The sequence below is a fragment of the Serinus canaria genome, chromosome Z (assembly GCF_022539315.1).
Source record: "Serinus canaria isolate serCan28SL12 chromosome Z, serCan2020, whole genome shotgun sequence".
Classification (NCBI taxonomy): domain Eukaryota; kingdom Metazoa; phylum Chordata; class Aves; order Passeriformes; family Fringillidae; genus Serinus; species Serinus canaria.
Genome location: NC_066343.1, coordinates 28775915 through 28797547, shown reverse-complemented (window position 1 = coordinate 28797547; position 21633 = coordinate 28775915). Strand labels below are relative to the sequence as shown.

The 21633-nt window shown below is 44.1% G+C and overlaps 2 protein-coding genes across 8 annotated transcripts in view; one reads left to right on the top strand and one right to left on the bottom strand.

Annotated features, from left to right (window-relative positions):
- Positions 1-26: 26 nt before the first annotated feature.
- APTX (aprataxin) lies at positions 27-10289 on the top strand. Of its 6 annotated transcripts, none has more exons than XM_030236902.2 (8): positions 27-487; positions 1167-1303; positions 2041-2087; positions 3770-4081; positions 5469-5528; positions 8474-8700; positions 9499-9602; positions 9910-10289. In XM_030236902.2, the coding sequence occupies exons 1-8, from the start codon at positions 27-29 to the stop codon at positions 10062-10064; spliced, it is 1503 nt and encodes a 500-aa protein (XP_030092762.2). In that variant the 3' UTR covers positions 10065-10289. The 6 variants fall into 6 exon arrangements, with proteins under 6 accessions (XP_030092762.2, XP_030092763.2, XP_018777124.1 ...); XM_018921579.3 differs by having other exon boundaries at positions 118-201; XM_009096772.4 differs by lacking the exon at positions 27-487 and adding an exon at positions 525-691.
- A 952-nt stretch (positions 10290-11241) lies between these two features.
- ELP1 (elongator acetyltransferase complex subunit 1) overlaps positions 11242-21633 on the bottom strand; it is a 31217-nt gene continuing 20825 nt past the window's right edge. For both annotated transcript variants that reach the window (XM_030236900.2, XM_009096793.4), the window contains exons 25-36: positions 20944-21067; positions 20423-20520; positions 19085-19286; positions 18089-18150; positions 17533-17595; positions 17357-17417; positions 16657-16770; positions 15907-16018; positions 14642-14769; positions 14096-14250; positions 13017-13095; positions 11242-12060 (exon numbers count right to left, since the gene is read on the bottom strand). In XM_030236900.2, the coding sequence (XP_030092760.1) occupies positions 11993-12060; positions 13017-13095; positions 14096-14250; positions 14642-14769; positions 15907-16018; positions 16657-16770; positions 17357-17417; positions 17533-17595; positions 18089-18150; positions 19085-19286; positions 20423-20520; positions 20944-21067 (1266 nt within the window). In that variant the 3' untranslated portion in view covers positions 11242-11992. The remainder of the gene's footprint in view (positions 12061-13016; positions 13096-14095; positions 14251-14641; positions 14770-15906; positions 16019-16656; positions 16771-17356; positions 17418-17532; positions 17596-18088; positions 18151-19084; positions 19287-20422; positions 20521-20943; positions 21068-21633) is intronic.

Below are 21633 nucleotides of genomic sequence, written 5' to 3'. Positions count from 1 at the left end.
GGGCCCGGAGTTGGAGTGGCCCACCAATGGCTGATGGGGAGGGGAAGGCACTTGGCCAATCAGCGCCCGCCTCCGCCGCCCGCATTGAGCGCGGACCCCGCCCCGTCCCGCGCGGGCGGTGGCGTCCCTGCCCAGCGTCTGCTTCGCCTTGCGCCTGCGCGCCGGGACGTTCCCGCCCTCGGAGGCACCGAGCTGCACGGGGTACGAGACGCCGGCCCGGCCGCCGCGTTTCCGGCACCGCTATACGCCTTTCCTCCCCTCACCCTACAGGGGCCTGGCTCAGCGCCGCACAGGCCGGCCAGCGGCCCAGCCCGGTCCACTCTACTGCGCCTTTGCCAGGACCCAGTGCCCACCCACGGTTGCGCGGGCCCAGTGCGGCTGCGCCGGGCCACGCGCCGTGGCGGGAGTCTCTACCTGGTCACGTGGGAAACACGCTACAGCAGCTGATTGGCTGCGGGGCAGCGGCGGCGCGAACGTCGCCCCCGCGGTAAGCAGGAGGGGTCCGTCCCGGCGTTGCCATGGGAACGGGGCTCACGGGGATGGGTGTGCCGCAGGGATGGGTGTGCGACAGTGCCGGTGTTACACCGGGAGCGGAGCCTGGCTTTCCGCGGGCATGAGCTCTCCACTGCAGAGCTGGGAGGAACAGGGCCGAGCGCCGGGCAGGATCTTTGCCGTCCAGCGTCAAATTGATGTAAACTTGAAGGTTTCATAGCCTGGTCTGTGTGCTGACTGTCGCTGGATGAAGCTTCTTGACTCTCTAGTCATCTCTTGTCTTCTGCTGCTCTCTCTTGTTTTGGTGGTGAAGTTAATCTCTCAGGTGAACTCTGATTTAGTGGGAAACAAAGCCTAGCTTTTCTGTGGCTGGGCTCTTCTGTCAGATGGAACTGTCAATCCAGTTGATTTTTCCTTTATGTGGTTCATGGATGTGAGAATGTATGGTAGTGTAGGAAGGGAAACAGGTTTGCCCTTTCAACAGCAACCTGCCCTTAGATTATGCAATTGCTGGTGACATGCTTTGTGTTGAATTTCAGAAGGTTGAATCAAGTTAGCAAAATTGGCTCAGCTAATGAAGGGGCTGGCACCAGAATTCATGGACTCTATTCCACAGGAAGGTGGCTCCTCAAGAAGTGGGGTGTTGGTAACACGCTGTTTATTTTTCCCTATAGCTCAGCGATGCGCGTGTGCTGGCTCGTGGGCAAAGAGAAATGCACTCAGCGGGTGAAACTGCCACACTTGGAAGCTGTGGTAATTGGGCGTGGCCCAGAGACTGGGATAACGGATAAGAAGTGTTCACGGCAGCAAGGTAAGGTGATTTCGCTCAAATCCTGCTTTCCATGTGCAGCAGCAACTGAGCTTGCCTCTCTCCTCTGTGTGACTTCAAGAACCAGGCAACACTGCCTCGTTCTTGAAGTAATCAATCCTTTTTAATAAGCACTTATGGAGATCTCTGGGGCCTAAAAAATCAGAGACACCCAACGACAGAATGTCCACCTCCATAAACTAAAGCTTTGAATCTTGTGAGTTCCCAAGCCCACAGCTGTGTTTCACTGCCTGCATCCCTGCTTCGTGAACAGCACTTCTTCTCCCTGGTATTCCACCAACTGATTTTTAGCATGACTAGTTATTTTATACATAAAATAATGTGGTCTTGGAGAATATGTGAAAATTCCTATCACCTATACAATACTGCACATCTTCCTGGCTTTATCTTCTGCGCCTCTGGACACAGTCCTTGTGCTCTATGCCTTTTTGTCCCAGAGGGCTGGTAAGAATATCAAGAATATGTATAAGACACCAACAGAATCCAGCTTTGTTCTGAATGAAGTAATTCTACCCTTGGCTCAGTGTATGGGTTGGCTCTGTTTTACCTGTGGTCCTGGAAAGAAGAGATGAGGCAGAAATAGTCTTGGCATGCATTCACAAAGATCAGCTCCAGAAAGAAACAGCTCTTCAAAAAGAGGAGTGTTTTCTGCACGGGGTGGTTCAGCAGAGTTCTTTTTATTTGCATGGTTTTGTGACGCTTTGTTCTTTCTTTTCCAGTTCAGTTAAAAGCAGATTGTAACAAGGGCTATGTCACAGTTAAACAGGTATGTTTTTATGTATGGATCTGCAGTATTTCGGGTACTTACTGGGACAGTTGTACTTAACTCCACAGATGCTCCAAGTGATGATAGTGATCACTGGGTCTGAGGGACCTGGTACTTTCTTATCACCCAGGGAGGTTACAGCAAGTGGCCCTCAGAAGTGAACTTTCTTCTTTGTGCACCTCAATGAAAGGCTGCAGTGTTCCTTCCAGATATGTTCCAGTCTAAGAGAGTCAGACTTGCAGTATCAGTGAGTCCTCAATCAGTTCTGTTGGGTGCTGCATTTGAGAGACTTTGACTTCCTCTAATAAACTTGTTTATCTTTCTCCAGAGGCTTAAACTTCATAATCTGAGGCAGCCCTTTGTTTAAGGTTGAAGTTCTTGTGTTAATGGGACTACTCAGTTGTAGAAGATTTTTGCAGGTGAGCTGGTAAGAGCCAGAGATGTGGTTACTTATGGGAAGAGATAGGATGTGAGACAGAACTGCTGGAATGCTCCTGTTACCAGATGGATGGAGGCAGGCTTGCTCCCTCACACTTAGGAAACCCAGTATGTCTGAGATAATGTGAAGGGAAAGGTCTCTGCTGCTGGTGTTTGTGTGTGTGTGCCCACAGCATCAGCCTGTGTGGACAGTACAACAACATGTTCTACTGCTGAGGGGCAGCATCTTCTCTCAAAAATGCCTCCACAGCCCACTAAGCAGGGGCACCCCAGGGGCATCTGATGAATCTGGCAGAGATATCTAGGACAGTTCTTCTCAGAAATCAACCCTAGTCATGATTTGAATATTGTGTTACTGGAATCTCAAAACTGGGAATACTTTTTTGGTGGTGGAATGTAGTATGTTCTCTGCCTGTTGAAGAGTTGCTCCCCAGGTGAGAGGTGTGTGGCACAAGGTTCCAGTGATCAATTCTTTGATACTTTATTCACTGATGGGAAGCATCCTTGACCTGAGTGAAACTGCAGAGCTGTGGACTAGAGATCCTGGCTGGAATCAGGTGTGTGCTTCATTGCAGTGAATACCAAGTGAGAGGTATAGTACTGTCTTGTGAAGCACGCAGGTATGGCATTGACAAAGCTAACAAAAAGTCTCTCTGACTGAGTTTATCACTCACAGAAGATAGCTGATTTCCTGAAGCTCGTTTTTTGCATAAACATTAACCAAAAGCATTTTGCTGAAGACTCCTAATTTTTTTAGGGTCACCCACATGATGATGCAAAATCCATCTATCAAGCAATCACTGTAGGTTGCCTACGCCACAAGACGATTGTGCTAAAATAATTTGCTAAAACTACTGTTACTTCTCAGAAATAGTTGCTGCTGTTACTAGTTGTTTAATAGGTTGCTAATTTGTGAGGGAAGTGCAGCGCAAGTGATGCTGTAACTGTGTAACTGCTGCAGACCCAGGCTCCCTATGACACCCGGAGCCTGGGTCTGCAGGCTCTGGGTGTCATAGGGAGGTTGTGTGCTGACAGCTGTGACTGCTAGGCTGGGACAGAAACAGATGTCCACAGTGCTACACTGCCTGGTCTGCTAAGGCGGGTTGATGTGGGCAGGGTGGGTGGTGAATACAAAATGCATTTGCTTTCCAGGATAATGGTATTCCAGGAGAACTGAGCAGAAGTTGGTGATTCCACTTACAACATAATTTTCTGCTATTTTTTCCTTTTTCTGTCTTACAAAGATAGGGGTCAACCCAACTAGTGTTGATCTTGTGAATATTGGCAAGGATGAAGTGGTGAAAATGAAGCCAGGCCAGGTTCTGCATATTGTAAATAACCTTTACCCCTACACGGTGCAATTTGCTGAAGAGTCTGGGAAAACCGTTCCAAAAGCAGAGGAGATGCCACATGAAGGCTTCTGTGAGAATGATGATACAGAGCTTGTGCCCAGAAAAACAATTAAGTTGGAGGTGGTGGATACACAAGGCAGTTCTACAAATGCACAGCTAAGCAATACCAGTGTATCTACACATGAAGGAACTTCGAGCAAAAAGGCAAGTGTGTTGGTATTAATACTTGTGCTGTTTCTCCTGAGGTTGTCTCCTTCATGAGGAGACATGGTCTTGTGCTTTTGTGGATTCTGCTGGTGGCAGGCATCTCAGGTGAGCACAGATCCTCAAAGTATACAGAGCATGAGAGGTATTATGTGCTCCTGACATCACCCAGACCCTGGGAAAGTAATTTGGCACCCATTCTAACCTGACTTGAGGGTTAGGTGTGTGTGGGGATGAGCAAATGAGGGTTTAATCTCTGATTTCAGCTGCAGTTTCTGCTAGAAGAACAGTCCATGTGAGCTCCATTTAGCTGCAGTCACCCAAGGACACTGTCCTGGCTCTTGAGTGGTTATCTAAAAGCAAGCACGCAGAGAACAGAACAACCTGAGCCTTTTCTTTTTAAAATTTGTTTGTAATTGCATGAGGCTTTTTTTCTCCTCCTGCTTTCTTCATTCCATATGGCAGAACCATGTTTACATTAGTGAATGTTAGCAGCCAGAATCCTTGAAAGGGAGTTTTTAGCCCTGTGACATGGACAAAATAAAAGACCTTAATGCATTTGGAACTAGTGCAGTGCTGGAGGAGATGGCGCAGAAATGAAATCCCCTAAGACAAAATTTTATTCTCAGGTTGCTGTGAGTTAACTACTTATTTCATCTGTGGACTTGGGCTAGTTATATTAGGGCCAGATTTGTGGTGGAGTGAGCAGGAAGATAACAACTCACACTGTTTCCCTGACAGAATCATAATAATGTTTGAACATCTTTTGTTAGAATATGTGATGAATATCATTACTGCTCTGAATAGGTAAAACATCTGTTTTGAAAAAGGTGCACTCAAGAGACACCTTCTATTAGACGTTCAGTAGCAAAGTTAAGAAATATCTTGTGTTGGCTTGATCTTCCCATGCCTTTATTGTTTTCTCTACAAGCCACTGCACAATATAAAAAAATCAATACATCTAAGGATAAGGCCACACACTGCAACTACTTTTTTCTGTGCTGAGCAGTATGGGATAGGACAGTTAATATAGATCTTTGTTCTTTTTCTGGTTCTTTTGATCCCTAAAGTAGAGGGCCTTTTGCCATGACACGTGCAGGCAAATTATTAAATTTAAACACATTTGTAGCTCTCTGCTGTTGAATTTCCAATGTTTAGAAGATTGAACTTTCCATCTTCACAGTATCTTGTTAAAAATTTTCAAAAGTAGCTTTTTGGAGACAGTTGGAGCAGGTATGTTGGCATTTATAGAAGGGAAATAATTGAGCTGTCATTCTGCTGTTATTGTACTGCTGTATACAAATGAATATTCTTAACTGAATCCTTTGAAGTATAGAATTGGACGCTTATTTGTCTTACAATTTATTTTTCCCATTCTGTGCTATAGGAACATTTAGGACACTGGAGTCAGGGTCTAAAGAGCTCCATGCAAGATCCAAAAATGCAGGTGAGAGCTGTATACTTGTCCTTTACAGTAGATCCTGTCTAGTAAAGCTAAATGAGTTCTTCCTTCCTTCTGCAATTAACTTTAACAGTCTGGTTAATCAGTGGAGTCCTGCATAAGGGCTGAAATTTACTTGCATCTCTCTGTAGTAACATTAACTTGGGAGTCTCTACTGTACTGATTTTGCAGATTCTCATTGTGTTAATTATCTTTGTGCTCTGTTCTGTGAGATTTGGCCAACAGGTTTCAAAAAGGTTGATGGGAGAGCAGGCGAAGTTGCTTTGTTTCCTCAGGGAAACCAACTAAAATGGGGTTATCATTTGAAGCTGAGCAAGCCACAGTGGTTCCCATTCTCCAGCAGTCAGTGCTGTGTTGTTTCTTACTGCAGTTTCCTGGTCTCCAGCAAATTCGTAACTTTCACACCTTTATGTCAGCCAACAGGATCTGACCCCTGGTGGGATCCTGTCATCCCTTCAGGTGATGATCACCATTAGGCTGAAGATAATTTAGAGTCGTAGTGTATGTTGAGTTGGAAAGGACCCATCAGGATCATTGAATCCAGCTCTTAGCCTTCACAGGACATCCCCGAAATCACATCATGTACCTGAAAGTGCTTCTTGAACTCTGACGGACCTGGTGCCGTGACAGCTTCCTTGGGGAGCCTGTTCCAGTACCCAGCCACCCTCTGGATGAAGAACCTTTTCCTGATATGCAACCTAAACCTCCCCTGACTCAGCTTCAGGCCATTTCCTCAAGTCCTGTCACTGGTCATGAGAGTGAAGAGATCAGTGCCTGCTGCTTCTTGTCCCCTCAAAAGGAAGTTGTAACTGCAGTGAGTTCTCCCCTTAGTCTCCTCCAGGCTGAACAGACCAAGTGACCTCAGCTGCTCCTCATATAGCTTCACCTCAAGGCCCTTCACCATCTTCTTAGCACTGCTTTGGACAATTTTTAAGAGCTTTATGTCTTCTATTGTGTGACCCAGAACTGCCCCCAGCACTGGAGGTGAGGCTGCCCCAGAGCAGAGCAGAGCAGGACAATCCCCTCCCTTGCCTGGCTGTGATTCTGTGCCTGATGCACCCCAGGACACGGGTGGCCCTCCTGGCTGCCAGGGCACTGCTGGCTCATGTTCAGCTTGCATTGACCAGGACCCCCAGCTCCCATTCCATGGAGCTGCTCTCCAGTCTCTTGCTCCCCAGTCTCTCTCTATGTCCAGAGCTGCCCTGTCCCAGGTGCAGAATCGAGCACTTCACCTTGTTAAACCTCTGCCCAGCCCTCTAATTTGTCCAGGTCTCTCTGAAGGGCCTTCCTGCCTTCAAGGGAGTTGACAGTTCCTCCCAATTTAGTGTCATTGGCAAACTTGCTTTCTGTTCTTTCCAGTCCCGTGTCCAGGTCATTTCTGAAGCTGTTGAGGAGCACAGGGCTGAGAGTGGAGCCCTGTGGAGCCCACGAGTGGCAGGTCACCAGTCTGATGTCACCCCATTCACTAACCCTTTGTGCCCGACCTGTGAGCCAGTTCCTTGCTTAGCTGATAACTAAACAGAAGGCTCCTATTTCTTGATTGATTTTTCTTCTAATTCAAGTGTGAAGTGTTGAACTGCATGGATTTACAGGAGAACTGGATGCCCATTGTCCTAGAATTGCCAGCACTTTCAAATGGGTCTGTCTATAGGGGATGATAGAACCATAGAAATTCTTCCATACTTTTTAAACATGAAGCTTAATTTTTATCCCTGAAGTAGAATTCTATATACTTAACAAAACAGGGCTTTCTTGACCCAAAAAGTAAGCAGGTTTTTAAAAGTGTTCTTTTAATGTTAGACACAAATAACTATTTATGAGTGAGGGTTAGCTTTATTAGTTATAGTTTCAATCTGAATACACAAACAATAGAACTCCTATCTTTTCTTTTTAATCAAATGGCCAATTTTATTTTATATTTTAATCAAATATGGCCATATTTCTTTTTTCTGAGAAGAGTTGAACGTGATCCTGTTCCTGTTGGTGGCAGGAGCAGACACTAGTATGTGTGTATAAAATATCTTGCTGCTGAAGGATTTGTGTACCAATAGAACTCTTAATCTTCTTTCCTGTAGAGTAAGACTGATCTGTATATAAACATACAAGAATAATTAGCAAAGGTGACAAAGACATCATCCATCTCTCATCAGCTGGTGCACTGCTAAGAGACCAGAGATACCATACACAGTTCCTGTGTCACATCCTGATGCCTTTTTATTGCTGGGCTCTCCCCACTGTTGTCTACAAGCTTCCCAACCATTTATCTTTCTTAGCTGCACTGAGTTGTTGCAGAAGGCAAAACAAAATGAAAACAGGAAGAAGGACATGATAGACAGGAATCTGTTCTTCTTGTCAGTGATTTCCAAAGCAGCACACTGGGTAGGACAAAATGATATAGCCCAGACCTGAGTATTTTTGTCTTCATAATGCTGGTGGAGGTCTGCAGCACACTGCTGGTAGCACATCTGAGATTTGTGCTTCACTCTTGAAATCTGCAACCTAGTGCATTCCAACATACTCTGTATTGAGCACAGTTGTTTGTGACTGCAGAGCTTGGATGTAGCCTGATGGAAGGAGAGTTCCCTAGGCCTCACTGGTATCTCAGTCCAGGTGATTTTCAAGAGTTCACATACCCCTTTATAAGGGGGGTTATGGTTAACTTATGGTATATGGTAAGTTATGGTTAACTTATGGCAAAGTAAGATTAGAAAGCTTTTGCCTTTTATAATAAAGTGTATGAAAAAAGGATGCTGGAACACCTCTCCATAGCTGCCTGGTATATGTTATGGAAGAGAGTGTTTACCCTGGAGCAGCTTGATTCTGGCAGAAGTTTTCACTGGATAGCATCTCTCCAGTAAATATAGTGCTTATAGGAATAATATATTTAACTTCCAATCAGAAAGTAATCTAGTTATTTCATTTTTTGCAAGGTTTACAAAGATGAAAAGACTGTAGTCATCAAGGATAAATATCCCAAAGCACGTTACCACTGGCTTATCTTACCATGGGACCCTATTTCAAGCCTGAAGTCAGTCACCAGGGACCACCTTGAACTCCTGGAACATATGCATACCGTAGGGCAAAAAATGATCGAACAGTGCCCTGCCAGAGAGAGCCTGGAGTTCAGACTGGGCTACCATGCTATCCCCAGTATGAGGTAAGACCTAGAGGAGTCTGTGGTGGACCTGCTGTTCTTCGAGTTACACAGATTTGGGGCTAAATCCATGAGGAGATTTGGCATTGCTAAAGAACAGTCAGTCTTCCTCAACACCAGAGACAGCTTGGTGTGCAGTCCTTTGCCCCACACTGCTGTGTAGATCCTGATGCATGGGCATCTTGGGCATGGGGGGGAAATGCCTGTTGGGCTTCTCTAGCAGAGGTTGGTGCCTGGGGCTGTGGGAATCCTGTGGTCCAGCCCCAGTGACAGGAGCGCTGCTGCCATTACTAGGGCATCCTGCTCCCGGGGCACCAGCATGAGATTTGAGCCTGACTCCTAGACCTGTCAAGTCCTGCCTAATACTGAGCAAGGATTTGAGTCTTGTGTCTAAGTCCAGACCTTAGAGTGTCCAAGTGTTTGTTGATACTTCAGTCAGTTGTTCTCCAGTTCTCGAATGAAGCTTTCGAGCACTGATCAAATCCCATTAAATTACTCTACAAATAAAAAAACTTTGGTTTATTATTAAACCTTTAATACTGTCTCCGCCTTTTTGGAAACTAGCAGGAATACAGATGCAGTGAGGGACCAATGGAATATGCAGACTACTGACCCTGACTTTATAAGTGACATGCTTGGCAAGAGACAGTGCTTCCAGAACAGACTGTGTTTCTTCTGTCACAGGGTCAGGACTGACCCACAAGGCTGGCACCCTGCTTAATCATATTTGCAACTGATAAAACTGCAAAACAGTTTTGAGCATTTACCTTCTTCTCCATATCTATGTTATATTTTTTTCAGTCAGCTACATTTGCATGTAATCAGCCAGGATTTTGATTCTCCAGCCCTGAAAACCAAAAAGCACTGGAATTCTTTTACTACAGACTACTTCTTAGATTCTCAAGGTAATGATTAGAGAAAGTATTTCATAACATATAATCCCACTTGCAGGTTCTGGCTTCAGGCTTTTCTTCCAAACAAATGTGCAAGTCATACATTTTATTGCAGTAAGTGAAAGGTTTTATTTATTTTAAGATATTGGGGTAAAGATATTGACTGAGTAAAAGTCAACAAATTTTGTGGCTGGTTTAAATTAGAATGCAGCAATGACACTCTGTGCGTCCAAAACAATGCACAGAGATTTGCAGTGTCATGTGTTTCATGATGCTACATGGTCTCAATACCTATGGTCTTTTTCATTTTTATCCCCAGATGTGATAGAGATGGTGAGAAGCAAGGGAAAAGTGGTGGTGAAAGACCATACCTCTGAACTTCTCAAACTTCCCCTCAGATGCCATCGCTGTAAACAACAGCTGTCCACAATCCCACAGTTAAAGGAACATCTTCGGAAACATTGGCCAAAATGATTTTGCAAAAAATCATCTTTCAATCCGTCTTCTGATTTCAAGCCAACACAAAGACCACAAAATGTTAATAGAAGTATATGTTTATTAACTAGAATGACAAATGTAATGTGGGGAAAAGTGGCCTGGAAACAGCTGCGTACTAATTTAGTAATAGCTTCAACAAAAACTCAAGCTCTCTTCTTCCTTCCTACTAAAAATGTAAATAAAGTGACTTCTGAAATTGTAGTTTTTTGCTTGCAGCTTTATTGTGGTACAGCCACACTAATCTGTAAGTGAACTGAAGTCTGGGAGAAGTGCTTTGTTTGGATGAAAGGATTTATTTTAATTCAGAAGCTGAACTGAACCCAGATCTAGGTTTCTACTGAGAAAGGAAAGAAACAATGATTTAGAGGTCTTTCTCTTGATGTTTTCTACTTACCTCTGAAGTTCCTCCTACGTGTTAATGTTACAGGCACTGGTGTGGCTGACAGAATGTACTGTCAGTGGAGAGGCAGGAGCAGCAGCTGATCAGCCCCAGTTCACTGAAAGGCCTGACAGTTCAGTGCTGCTGAGCTGCCCCTCAGCTAGGGGACAGCCACTGCTCAGGCTCTAAGTGGAGCAAAAATCTCTTTTGGGTACAAGGACGTATTTAAACATTTTTTATGTAATACATTTGTTGTACATAATGATCAACATTACTGCTTCCCAGAGAAATAAAACTATCAAGGTTTGCAGTTGCCTGTCTGCATATTTTGTGGTTGGTATAGAAATTCTGTGGTTTAATCCTGTACTGTTTCTCCAATCAGGATTTTAGTGAGCCTCTAATCATTTGAGTATTGTCAAGATGTGAACTTCCAGAAGCAGCGGGACAGTACTAATAAAAATCTCTTGAGTCCATATCTGGTTTGTACAGTTCAGCTTCATCCTAAGCCTTACTTTGAGTTAGATAAGATGCTTCTCTGGGTGAAATGGCTTTCAGTAAAAGAGTGCACAGAGCTTTTGTTATACAAGTAAAATGCTGCTCCTAACAGTAACACATTCTCTAGGAAGAGGGTGTCCTCTTCTTCCATTCCCCCATGCAGCAGCAGGTTGCTGTACCCACTCAAATGGGGAAAATTATAAGTTGATCTTGTTGGAAAAGAATAAAGACGTTTTTGTCGTAAAGTTGTTCCCAAAAGTGTGCTCTTTCAACCTGGTATGCAAGAAGCCAATCCACACAGAGGGTCACATTTATTTCATGCTTGTGCAGAGACAGGTGCTGGCTGGTGAATCCACAGAGCTAGCACACCCAGTTCTAGCCAAGCAGTATAGCTAAGATATTTTCAAAATATCTAAGTTTGCACTTACCTGATGTCTAAATACCTGCCTACTCAATAGCTATTAGACAATCACAGGCCCAGTTTCAATACATGGCTGTTGGCACTGCAGGATTCACTCTGATAAAACAAAGCAATAATGAAAATCTGGTATCAGCAACATCCAGCTTCAGCAGAGAAGACACAAAATTTGTTTGGCAACTACAATAATTTGCTATTGGTACAGTCTTACAGGTGAGTTCTCTAAAGCAGGCTGAAGTGCTTAAAATGTGGCCTGTTATCATAGCAGGTATCAACTTTGGGAGGGAGGGATCCAGTGAAGATAACCCATCCAACACTGGTGGGATTGCTTCATCCAGAGGGGTGGACAGTGGTAGGAGCTGTCAGAGCTGCGTATCCTTTTGCTCCCCAGCCTCACATGCCACCTCTGCAGTAGACATGAGTGGCTGTGCCCATAAGTGTGACACCATACGGGTCACAGTCACAACTGAACCAGGTGGAGGGACCCTTCACTTGCACAGACCTAAGAACAGTGTATCAGAAACACCAGAACAGCAACGGCTTCTACAAAGATATAATGAAATTATATGAAGAGTTAGAGTTCAGAGTCCACAGGGCTTTTTTGGCTTCTGGTTACTGGAGAAGATGCAGCTTCCACTGTAGATTTTTATTGAATTTTGGTGGAGTCAGTACTTCTACATCTGAAAGACAAATGGAACAAGTGTCAGAACAGGGGATAACAGCATATAGTTTCTTCAAGAGCTGTCAACTATTTTGTTCACTTTCTTACATCAAAGGATGCTCAGAAATCTCTTGACATCTATCATTTCCCTGTAGTGACTGATCACCAGCTTGCACAGGAAAGTGTCCTCAGAAGACCTGCTTTCACCAGGAAACATCTCGGCACACCAAGTCCCCTCTCAGTTGTTAAGTGTTACTGTTCAGAATGAGGAGGCACAGGCACAAAGCCAAAACCACTAGTGGCACAAAGCAGAACTCCATTCATTCACCTGTCACTGGCCCATCATGCACCACAATGAGCTGGCTCCTTCTGGAGTGAGTAAGAGACACCAGGCTTTTTCTGAAGCCAGCCCTGGCAAGTGGCAATAGACAGGTTGTATCTATAGATTCAATAAAGGATCTCCCCAGGCAATTTCAGGACTAGCAGGGAAAGAGGATGTAGGACAAGGGGAAAGATGGAAGACTGAGGAGTTGGGACTACCCTTTGCTAGGTCTCTCAGCTTTAATTTTGTATTCACTGCAAGGACTTTGAGATGGTAAAGTGACATGACAGATTGTAGCCTGGTATGGTCAAGGGCCTGGTCTGACTGCCAAAGCCAGAGAGAAAAATTCAGCAAGTAAGTTACAAGCAGAATTATCTAACATGTTCCTTAAGAAATCAGGTTTTCAATTCCCTCACAACAGACTGACATTACACACACAGTAACCCAAGAGCAGTTGAGATATTTTAGCACCGGAGACAGTTTTAAGCTGAAACAGTTTTAGAATACCAATTGAGAGCAAAATAAACTTTTTTAAGAAAGCCACTCACCTGCCACAAGGCAGTATGGTACACCCATAAAGAAAAGAGAGCCCTCCAAGCCCACTAACTTTCCTGACATTTCACACCCAAACTTATCTCAGAGCCTCAACTAACCTTGTACAACAGGAGACATCATCCTCTTTTGCTGATAAGCAGCCATAATGCTGTTTGCAGTTGAATTGGGTCCCAAGACCTGTAAGAAGAAATAGCCATGTTCCAACCTGAACAATGCAAGGCAGACGCAGGCATGTCCTCAAAGGAAACTCTGCTATGATTGTCCAAACCCGGGAGACCTCACAGTACAAAGTGAACAGGATCAAAGTGTGATTGGTGTGATCAAAGCCCAGTAATGTCTGAGAAAAGCTAACACAGAGGCAGAAAGAGAGAACTGCTTTCACACAGCTTTTCAGGACACAGAACTCCTATCCAGCACCTACTTCTTCACAGCACCATAAATGTCATGATTCAGCAGGACTGACTTCATTACAGCACCATCAATACTTAAAGTTCGTCAGGGAGTCTCTGTTACCTGTCACACAGAACAATTTTAGTCTGTCTTTAAGAGTCCTGCTAATCAGCAGTTGGGGAGAAGATACTGGGGAACATTTTGTGTTCGCCATAAATGCTCAGAAACCACTTATCAGAAATAAAGACTTTTTTACTCTGGAAGGGAACTAACTAAGGCCTTTGTGATTTCCTTATTCTGCATTAAGCTGAAGCTTTGAAGCCTGACATAAGCCTTCTTTATGTAACTTACTCCTTATGATATAAGGTTCAGACTTAATTGACCAATCCAGTAGCTTTTCACTTCACAAGACCTACTCCACTCCAGTACACTTCTACCATTAGGCCTAGAAAAGAGGGAGTGCTCCCATATTCCACAAATTGCTTAAGATGGAGCTTACAAAAACAAGTCACCACTAGGACAAGGCAACACAAGCCTCAGAAGACCTCATCACATCCAATGTGGCACACAGTGCAGGGGTCACAGAAGGCTACATATGTTGTACCCATCTAGAGTGTACTGACACAGCAGGTCCCACCCAGAATATCTACTGAACCTCTAACAGAAAAAAACCCCAGATTTTGAAAGCTATGGAGGGATTCTAGGCTCTGTGCTGGAGAATGCAAAATACTGCTAAACACTTGATGCTGTCTAGTGAGAATGATAGGTATTGTGGATGAGCACAGACCAGGCTGACAGAGCTCTGCTGCAGATCTGGAGTCCAGATTTCTGGGACTGAGGTCTCCATCAACTGCAAAACCTCTTCCAGGACTTGCTGCAGTGCCCCAGCTTGCTCATCATAACCAAAGAGCACAAGCTGCTTCAGAAGGATGTGTATCTCTCCTGCAAGAGGGAACAGAAGCAATAAAATAGCAATCAACACAGGTATACTAAATAAACAGCTGCATTTATTTGCTATCAGCACACAGGAAGGGGAGCAGCAACTCAGATCCTGTTCTGTTCCTACTGAGTTCCTACAGTGTCTGAGAACAAAAACAAGACATATCTGAATTGGTACTGAGAAGGCTTCTTTTCTGTGCTCCCAACTTCAAATGCAGAGAGTTCACGTTATTCTGAGCACAGAGGCAGATTAATTAAACCAAGGTTCAATGCAGAAAGCTGTATGGACCAGACAGCTTTTCTCTCCGGCATACACAGTAAGAGGAGGCACACTACCTTAGCTGTCCTCATCCGCACAAGCTGCAGCATGGATTAAGATCACCAATTGTCCTACCTTTCACAGTCTCAACAGCACGAACACTCTCTCCCAGGACTTCCAGAAGGGCAATATCTTCAAAAGGACTACCCTCCTTCAGGCTGTATCTCTTACGCTCTGCCTTGCGTCGGTTCTTTGAGGATCGCCTGAAAAGAGCATGTTCAGTTACAGTGTGCACAACAGTTTAGCTGTTAGCAGAGTTACATCTGAAGGAACATCAACAGCCTGCATGAAACTTGTCACTCAAGTCCTTGCCTTCTCCTGTGACAGAGGACTGTGTGTAACCTTAGGTGCTCTGGCAATGTTTTCAGCACTATTCAACCAATATTCTTAGTGGTCTGAAACACAAGACAGGAGTCAGGCTGTTTCTCTGTTCCAAAAAGGATTGCTCCATGTTCCAGCAAGGTTAAAGCATATCTACAGCACAAAGCAGAAGCTGTTCCAAGCACAAAGCAGTAGTCACTATCAGGCAAAATTGAGGTCCACCTAAAACACTGGTGGCCGAGCTCTGTGCTTGGCTGTGAACATTTTAATTTCTGCCATCTCCAGAGCCTGCTCAGCTCCTAACCATGATCACAGGAAAGCAACTCATTTCACAGACCAGACCTACTTAATGCATAATGTTCCTAAGTGATCCACACACTCTGATGCTGAATACTAAAGCTGCATTCACCTTCTTGTTTACATCTGTTCCACAAGAAAAAAAAGTGTCTGAAAAGTCTCCATTTTCCCCACAACTGTATACTTCCACAATTCAGCCAGGGAATTCGGAAGTGGTCCCACAGACTACACCAGCCTGTTACACACCCAACCACGCACGGCAGCTCATACTCTTGAGAGCACTCAAAAACAATGTACAAAACCACTGTGGGAAGACATTGGTATGAGATTTAGTAGCAAGTACCACACACCAAGCGTGAAACCTGGGCCAAAGAACACAAGACATGTGCACAAGTGTTAATGTTTAAGAGGTTCTGCCTGTATTCTGTGTTTTAACTTTCTACAGCCAGCCATTCTGGTCACAAGCCCAACATCCATGGGAGCCAGAACCCACCCACAGTCTGTGCTCTCAGCTCCTCTGCTGTCCCTGTTGCACTAGTAGCTTTTGGCTTTTTCTGCTCTTTCCCTTCCAATGAGAGTTAAAATAACCATGAAATGCCTGTAATTAAAGCAGCTACAAGGCATGCACAGCTGCAAGGAGGATCATGCCAAGCATGAGCAAGCTAACCTCCTGAATGCTGATGCCAGAACAGTCACTACCTGATTTGAAGGCAGATACCTACGCTGATATTCTTGAATTGCTGTGTGTATATTTGCTGTTCATGTCACTGGATGTCACAACACTGCTGGTTTCAGAGAAAAGCTCCAATTCTGGGCAATTTGGCACTTCATAATCTGCAAAACATGGTAACAACCGTAACAGTATGGAAAAAGGTCAGAATTATTTCAAGCTTTCTGACTGATCTGTGTAGCTTCCTGGGCAGAGTCATTCTACCTGCTGGTGTTCTGGAGCCTAATGGCTCCCAAACTCACTGAGCCAGCACACAAGAGGAAACAGTAATTGTGAGAACAACACTGCTCCTCCACCCTTGTGAGGATTGTGACATTGAACAGCACAATCAGAGGGATGACAATCTCAGTGCAGCAGATCTGGACGAGGACACAGCACTCTGCTTTCAGAGAAATTCCCTGAGCCTCTGTCAGCTGGCAGGTGAATTTACCTATAGGTACTTGGCACCAAGGACATGCTCAGCACTGTCTCACCCAGTCAAGTTGGTACTGTGGAGACAATGCTGTGTCATTTTGAAGAGCTTTGAGGTGCATTTTCATTGCGTGAAAGCTGTGACCCAAGGAAGAGCTGAAAATACAAGAGTAACCACACTCCAAATACGGAGTGAGGAGGGGTTGAGAAGGGTTTTACTGCTGTAGGTCCCATTGGAGCTAAAGGGGAGCACAGCTCCATCAGACCAAACAGAAACCACATGACCACAGTTACTTATGCAGGAGAAAGTCACGTGTACTTCAATACCAACCTTGCAGGTTCTCACAGGCCCTCTCCTTCAGCTCTTGCACCACTTGCAGGCGACTCTTATGGCGAAGAAATGCTGTTTTCTGGGAATCTAGGAAGATCAGCTGACTTTTCTGAGCTGATCATTAAGAAAATCAAACATAAGCATTTGTGCAAGAGAAACAGAAAAGCATTTTTTACACAAGCACAGTCCTTCAACAAGCTCAGAAAAAAATCCCTCAACTCATAAAGCATGAAAAGGAAGAACAAGCAATAGTAATAAAACATTCTTCCTGTGTGGAAGGGAGAATAAAGCTATCAAATAATTTTTTATTTCAAAGACCGACCCATCAAAGCTTACAGGACAGACAGCCATTTTCCTGGTCCATAGCTGTGCTGCCACACATGCTTTGGAACAAGGACTGTTCTGCTTGTTCATGGATATGCAGAGAGACCTTTGCAGCTTTTGACTGTGAGGTCTAAGAAAAGCTCCAAAGGAGCCTGACTAAGCTAAAAAGATCCCATGACACTGCAGGGCTTCAAGATGCACTGAGGATAGCCAAGTGCAGCTAACTGAGCAACATCAATTAGGTGGAAACAAAGTATCCGTCCTGTGCTCAGTGCACCTTCCAGTATTGGAATGCCGTGACTTCCCACAGACTTAGCAAAAATCTTCTTTAGCCTCTATAGCAGAGAGAAATATTAAGATTCTTACACAGACTCACCTTCCAAAATGGCTGGTTTCAAGTTGGTTTCCAAGATATCCAGTCTACTATACTTGTGAATCTGGATCAGGGAAAGAGAAGGTATCATTCGAGGATCTAACCCACATCACATCCCTCCGTTTTTGCACTCTAAAGGTTTATTTCCACTTCTGTTCTTGTGGTTTGAAATGTCTTACCAGTCTCAAAGCCTCTTCCCAAAGAGCCCCTTCTAAGAGCAGGAGAATAGCCTCTTCATAGTCCTAGAGGAAAGAGCAACCATGGGTTTGCTGCTGCTGTTAGTAATACATGCTCAAGTAGAAGCTATTCAGATGGGTATTTCTACACAGCAGTATCACAGTCAAGAGAGGAAAACACTACTAGGCCAACGACTTCAAGGTGTTGACATAAAAACCCAAACAAGCAAACAAAACCCACAAACCAACTCAGCAAAACCATGTTACTTCTCCCACACTAAGGGGAAATCCCTCTGGAACTCTGTCCTCATTATTCCAGTCATGTTTTTCCAGTTCTCTGAGACAAAAGAGAGCTGAAACATTTTTTGTACCAAAGCATGGGAGGCTTCATGAGTGGAAAAACTCAGGGACACAGCATTTATCCCCACCCTGCTCATTGCATCACCCAGGCATCAGTTGATGAGGCTCCCCAAGGGGGCCTCATCATGGCACAGATGGTGTATCTGACTGACAGATACTGGGAATTACTGGGCCACAGGAAGGAGCGTGATAACATTACCTGAGCGTACTGCTCCAGGAGTATGGCTGCCTCTGCATACTTTCTCTGTTCAACTAGTTTTCCTACAAGAAAAAGTGGAGTTTCAGCTTTTCAGAAACAGCTAGATTTTGTGCCAGAAAACTACAAAGCTGAGGAAAAATCACACTCACTGAGACACTTTCTATCTGCTTACACATGTACTCAATTGCTAAATTACAGATGTAATTAAAAAAGATTACCATAAAAAAAGTATTAAAGGCATGAAGGGTTTAAATCACATTAAGTGACATAAAAAGCAAATACTGGAGTATCTGACTCTGGAAGACTAGACTTCCAGAAGCCATACTCCCTCTGTGTTAAGTGGCCCTTCAAAAACTCTGCTTCTGAGTAATGATGCTTCATTCTCTTGCTGAAATATAGGTCCAGCAGGTGCACAACACACCTCATGTCTGACATGTGTTAGTGAGTACAAATTCTGTGACCAGCTACCTTCTTCCCCTTAGGACAAGACACAGCTTTATGTACCAGCTGGTCCTAGCTGCTAGTTGGCTTCAAGGAGAAAACAAGATGCAGCTCCAAATTATCCAATGGCCTTTCAGGTTGGTGAACAGGCACAGCACTTGCACCAGTTAATGTCTAGAGGCCTCAGTTACCTCAGACACTTCAGGGCATGTCTTTTCCTTGGGGTTAACTAATGAGGCAATTTGGAAGAGCAGCCTGGCAACCAGCTGCAAGGGAACAATGCAAGAAGCAGTCAGCACTGGCCAGCCAAGGGCACAGTTTGCTTGGCAGCTCCTGTGTTGCCTAACAATTCAGCTTCAGCATCTTTTGGTTCCTTTGAGAAACAAAGATCATGTGCAAATGCACAGACCTTGGGGAAACATGGGATCTTTGTTCTCATTTAAGAAAAGTGCTTCTGAATAATGAAGCTTTCATTGAATTTTAGGAAAAATTGAAGTGAACCATAAATAACAGCAGCCACTCTGCTCGGCACATTTACATCTCGTCAAGGCCTACCTGCCATGCTCTGTGCCAGGCTGGACAGCTTATCCTTTGTGTAACCAAGCTGTGATGCCATGCACAGGGCTTGTTGCCAGCTGCCACTGCTCTGAAAAGCATCAAGTGCTTTTGCAAAGATGCCAGCACGAGCAAATATCAATGCAGCCTGTTCATAGAGCTGCTTCTGAATCAAGTACTCCCCATATGCATCACTGATATCCTGAAAAACAGGGACAAAAAAAAAAAAAAAAGGTCAGTCCTCCATTAGTAAAAATTAAGGGCTCACCAACAAAAAGCCTCCTACCCAGCTTCTTCAAGAAATTTCTAGGCATGAAGTTTCTACCTCGTTTCAAACTATATCAAGCCAAGGGCTGATGATCAGCACATGGAGACGCTTCACAGAGTTACAGCAAGTGACACAGGGAGGCACCTGATTCTCCAAATAAAATGCTGGATAAACTAGATACTACAGGAAACCAGACCCTTCCTCCCCACCCACATGAGCAGTTTTTGTTAGAATGTCTCTCTGAACCAACCTACTTTAGGAAACAAACACTGGCACAAGGGAACACGCAAGCGCAGTACAGGGCACAGTCTACTCAAAACTCACTATCTCCATGAAAAAGGGGCAAGTGGATTTCACTGGAAGGATACAGGGGGAATAATAAATTACTCCCAAGGAGTCATTCAGAAACAGATCTCCCTCATGAATAAAGACTCCTTTCTGCTTTCATTGTGCTGCAAATAGACCAATTTTCTCTATTTTCCCTCTGACTGAACTCCTCCTGGTACAAAGGCTTGTGTGTTGTTTATTTACAGTATCTACATTAGCTTATATTAAATGTATTTACATTTTATCTCAGCCTTGGACAAGATGAAGTTCTTCAGTAACACTGAAACCAATAAGGGACACTGTGTACTAGGAAACAGCACATCTAAAAGTTCACATCTAAAAGTCCAAGTTCTTCAGCACTTTTCAGAGTAACTTAAGGATAACAAATCCCCACACAATCTGCAAGCCACATAGAGGTCAAAACAGGGAGAAGTCTTCCTGAGGTTATGAGGTTATTCAGCACACTACAAGATAGTACAGCAGAAGAAACAGGACTTCCAGGTGCTGAGTCACAGGATCAAAGGAGCAACAATGGTTGATGACCAAGAAGCACAGTGCTGAGAGTCATTCCAGCTGTTATCTCAGAAGAGGGTCTCAGACAACACTGGAAGAGCAATGACCTACAGACCTTGAATACATGCAGCTGCAGTTTCATTCCTGCCTTCATGCAAGGTGCTGAGGATCCAAACACATCCATAAGGGAATATAAACCTTTGACACTGCACTGTCACGAGCCTACCCACCTTGTACTCCTGAGTGCTAGAGGGGTACAGCTTCAAGGCCTCCGAATACAGATTCTGATCCTTCACCAAGTTCAGAAATTCAGAGAAGTGTTCAGGACCTGCAGAAATAATTTACTTTTGGTAAAAATTAAAGAGGAAGTACATGGTCCTCCTGGCTCCCAGACAGTCTGGGTTCACAACATGAAGAATCAACCCAGAGGTGCCTGGGTGGAAGATCACCCATTCTACTACTGTAAAATCAAAGCGTACACTTCCTTGAGGTTTTGCCAGAGATATTAACCAGGCACAATTCACTTGAACATGAACAACACAAGACTTCATGTGCTTCATGACCACAGAGGAGTAAACATATCTTTCTTCCTGCACCAAGCTACAGCACAAAAAGCAAGTAGCAGAAGTTCACCACCCATTACAGACAGGAAGATAATCTTATGCAATCCTTCTCTTTCTTTAGCTATTTCCCTCAAAGGATCTCCAAAATGGACATGTTACACTGCAGAAATCCTCCTTAGGAAACCTACCACATTTGCTGAGGTGGCCGAGAGCTTTTGTGTATCTCTTCAAGTGTCTGTCTATTGTATATCGCTGATAATTGGTTTCCATCTTCCGGAGGGTATTTAAGAAGGGCAAGTATTCTTTTGGGTCCTGCAAAGAACAATAAAAATGGCAATTGAGGTTATCTGCTAAAATCCTTATTTTATCTTCACAAACAGACAGCTCCATATTTGAAAAAATGTGACAATACACTAAAAAAGGCTTTTTTTTTCCCCCAAATGTAAGCTGTCTTAATCAATTTGTGCATATACTCTTGCCAGAAATTACTAACTTGAATTACCAGGCTCCCACATGGACTTCAGCAGTATCTAAAGGCTGACAACATTTAAAATTCAAGCCTATGTGTCATATCAAATGTTGTTTTCTATTATCTATGATAATGTATAAATTTGCAGCAATAAAGCTGATCAACTTCCCCACACCAAAGGTAATAAAACCTGTTAACATGAATAGGGTGTCCTAACTGATGGGCAGCAGAATTTGTTGTAATATTAGGAAACTCTGAAGATGCAGATGGGCATTTCAGTTCAGAGATTTCACATTAAACCTACATGAAGACACATGCTATTATCATGGGAACCACTAAATAAGCAGGAAAAAAAAGTGCAGAACTGAGAATGAAAGGCATACAGTCACAAAACTTCAATCCCTCCCTT

Bases quoted from the DNA above. Each gene is read 5' to 3' on its own strand.
- APTX (XM_030236902.2), top strand. From the start codon at position 27: ATGGCTGATGGGGAGGGGAAGGCACTTGGCCAATCAGCGCCCGCCTCC. The intron at 5,529-8,473 runs GTGAGAGCTGTA...ATTTTTTGCAAG, and splicing joins TGCAAGATCCAAAAATGCAG to GTTTACAAAGATGAAAAGAC. The intron at 9,603-9,909 runs GTAATGATTAGA...TTTTATCCCCAG, and splicing joins CTACTTCTTAGATTCTCAAG to ATGTGATAGAGATGGTGAGA.